General features: G+C 62.5%; 1 protein-coding gene across 1 annotated transcript; it reads left to right on the top strand.

The window, feature by feature from the left end:
- Positions 1-6: 6 nt before the first annotated feature.
- MSX1 (msh homeobox 1) lies at positions 7-2,343 on the top strand. Its single transcript, XM_085309578.1, has 2 exons — positions 7-293; positions 1,826-2,343. Exons 1-2 carry the CDS (start codon positions 11-13, stop codon positions 2,257-2,259), a joined length of 717 nt encoding a protein of 238 aa, XP_085165704.1. The 5' UTR covers positions 7-10; the 3' UTR covers positions 2,260-2,343.
- The last annotated feature ends 844 nt before the right edge of the window (positions 2,344-3,187 follow it).

The raw sequence follows: 3,187 nt of genomic DNA on the forward strand, positions 1-3,187 counted from the left end.
GGAGGCGCTCATGGCCGACCACAGGAAGCCCGGCGGCAGGGAGGCCCTGGCCGGCAGCCCCGAGGGCGCCGGGCCGCCGCTGGGCGCGGGGGCGGCCGCCCGCGCCAGCCTCAGCCCCCGCCTGGGCGCCCTGACGGCGGAGGCGCCGGCCTCCCCGCTGCCCCTCGGCAGCCACTTCTCCGTCGGGGGGCTGGTCAAGCTGCCCGAAGATGCACTTGTCAAGGCGGAAAGCCCCGAGAAGCAGGAGCGGAGCCCCTGGATGCAGAGCCCCCGCTTCTCGCCGCCCCCTCCGAGTAAGTAGGAGCCCGGGCGCGGGCGGGCGGGAGCCCCGGCGGGGCGGGCGGGCAGCGCCGAGCCCCGGCGGCCGCCGCGGAACCCCCGCTCCCGTTCGTCCCCTTCCCGGGCAGCACTGCAGAGTCGGGCGGGGGTTTCCTCCGGGTTTCACTCTGTCTGGCCTCTCCCGAGACCTTCTCTCCTGCGGTTCCCTCTCTCTGCAGCGCCACTTACGCGTTCTCAAAATACAGAAATGCTTCGGATGTCTCCGAAGCCTTGATTTAGCCTCAGAGGGCTCAGACGGGCTTCAAACGCGGGGGAAGAACTGCTTGCACCAGGGCTATTTCTTGCGTCAAGCGTTAACTGGGGAGGATGGAAGGAGCAAAAAAAAGAAGAAAAAAAGCCCTGCCTGTCTGTCCATTAGCTTAACTTTTGGGCTGAATTTGCCATGCAAATCTGCGAGCATGACTTAACCTCAGAAGTGTTTTTTTTTCCCTGAAAGTGGCTGGAATTATTATATAAGGATCCGCATAGATCGGGTTCCCAGACATGCAGGCTACAGTCTTCGGACTTCCGCAAGCTTCAGCACTACAAACTACTCTCTGAAGTATTTCGAAAGCCCGGAGAGCTGCAATTATTGATGTTTTGCTACTTTACTACAGAGACCTCAAACAGTAAAAATAGAAGTCAGGGGGTCGAGATCAGAAAGTGCGGTTTTTGCTCTCTGATGCCTGCGCTGAGCTCCGCGGATCCGGCCAAGTCGGAGCAGGCGGTGCCGTCGCCTGCCGCCGCCGACCTTCGCGAGCAGCGCTGCTTCCTCCCTCCCTCAGAGAGGGAAGCCTCCCTAGACGACTTGTGGAGCATACCGCAGTCGTTTAATTTATTTAAATTGCAAAGCAAAAGTTGTTTTTACTAAGTAAACCGAAAATAGGCCGGGGTTGAGGACCCTTAGAAATGTTAAGTAAGAGCAGAGGAAGCAGACCGGTGAAGAGCAGGAGATAGAGGCTGAGTGTGAATTCTGAGCTCGTAATTAGTAACATGGTTAATCTTGTTCCCAGGGGCCTAATGAAGAGGGTATGAGTCTGAGAAACCAGCCCGTTTAGTTTATTTTTCCTCTTAATCCAATAAAAAGGACAGCACGTATATTTTTGCAAGAGCCGCTTCCTTCACTTGTCTCTTGCCCGGTGAAGGTGGGCAGGAGGCAGAGGCTGGGGACGCCCGGCTCTCCTCCGTGCAGAGTTTTTCCGGGGAGTCCGAGGTTACTCTAGCCATCAACCACAGACGGCTGCTGGTAACGTCTGAAGTTCTTTAGTGAAACATCCTCTTGCTTTACTAGGAGGGGTGAGATCAATTTGAGGAATGCCCCGGGCAGGGAGGACCGGCGCGATCCGAAGTTGTGGAGTTTTGGGGTCACTTGACTTGGAGTGGGACCTTATTTTCCAGGGGATGGGGCTCTGCAGGGTGTCCCGGTCCCGGCGCTGCTAACCGAGATCTCTCTCCTCTCTCCCCCTCTCTCCCTCCCTCCTCCCCCCCGGCTGCTTCCCGCACCCAGGGCGCCTGAGCCCCCCGGCCTGCACCCTGCGCAAGCACAAGACGAACAGGAAGCCGCGGACGCCCTTCACCACGGCGCAGCTGCTGGCGCTGGAGAGGAAGTTTCGGCAGAAGCAGTACCTGTCCATCGCCGAGCGCGCCGAGTTCTCCAGCTCGCTCAGCCTCACCGAGACGCAGGTGAAGATCTGGTTCCAGAACCGCCGCGCCAAGGCCAAGCGGCTCCAGGAGGCCGAGCTGGAGAAGCTGAAGATGGCAGCCAAGCCCATGCTGCCGCCCGCCGCTTTCGGCATCTCCTTCCCGCTGGGCGGCCCGGCAGCCGTGGCCGGCGCCTCGCTGTACGGCGCCTCCAGCCCTTTCCAGCGCGCCGGGCTGCCCGTGGCCCCCGTGGGACTGTACACGGCGCACGTGGGATACAGCATGTACCACCTCACATAGAGCCGAGCSTGGCCCCCGGCTCCCGGCGGCCCGGTGCCCGCTCCCTCCCCGCTCCTCCGGCTCTGCGCCCGCCCTGCGGCTCCCCCGCGGCAGAGACTTCTCCAGGCTGCCTCTCTCGGCCCCCTCCGCCGTGCCCCCAGCCCCTCCGGCCGCGCTGCCGTCCAGCCGCGCTCGGCTCCCGCCTGCGGGGCCGGAGCCGCTGCGCTCCGCGGCTCGGAGAAGCCCGAGGCATGGCCCGGCTCCTCCTGCCTGCGTCCCGCTGGCGCCCAGCCGCAGGGAAGGGCTGGTGGAAGAGAAACCGTGGAAAGGGGCTGAAAGACTGGACGTTTCTCTTTCTTCCTCCAAGGCGAGGTCAAGAGGCAGAAGTGTGGAGCAGCCTCTCCCGTCCCTGTGTAACGGCGCTGGCTGTTACCTGTGTTCATTCCTGCACCAGCTCCTTTGGAAGGGGCTCTGTGTACTGTGTAATATACTGTATATTTGAAATTTTATTATCATTTATATTATAGCTATATTTGTTAAATAAATTAATTTTAAGCTACTCTTGTTTGATGCAACTGGTTCATTCCTTGCCCCGCCAGGGATGACACGACAGACTAAATCTGTGTGCGTGTGCCGAGGGGGAGAGGCACTGGCCTTCCCGGCAGTTCTTCGTCCGCCTCAGGAGACCGGTGCTCCTCAGCCTGGCTGCTCTGTGCCCCGGGAGCTGCCCCGCGCTCCTGCCCTCCCCCGCTGCCCCTCTGCCGCAGCGGCTGCCTGCGGGGGCCGGGCACCCCTCCCCAGCGGCCCAGTCCCCCGCTGCTGCCGCCTCGGCATCCCCCCGCCCGGCCGGCGAAGCGGCTCCGCTCCCCGCCGGCGGCGGCTCGCAGGGCAGCTCCGGCCCGCAGCGCCCGCCGGGCTCTGGGCGCGGGGCCGCCGCCACGTCGGTGCC

The sequence above is a fragment of the Rhea americana genome, unplaced genomic scaffold, assembly GCF_003343005.1.
Source record: "Rhea americana isolate MKP2758 unplaced genomic scaffold, rheAme1 scaffold_30, whole genome shotgun sequence".
In the NCBI taxonomy this organism is placed as follows: Eukaryota; Metazoa; Chordata; class Aves; order Rheiformes; family Rheidae; genus Rhea; species Rhea americana.

What these genes read in the sequence shown, in the direction of transcription:
- MSX1 (XM_085309578.1), top strand. Translation starts at nt 11, where the DNA reads ATGGCCGACCACAGGAAGCCCGGCGGCAGGGAGGCCCTGGCCGGCAGC. An exon ending in CTTCTCGCCGCCCCCTCCGA is followed by an intron (nt 294 to 1,825) that starts GTAAGTAGGAGC and finishes TCCCGCACCCAG; the next exon opens with GGCGCCTGAGCCCCCCGGCC.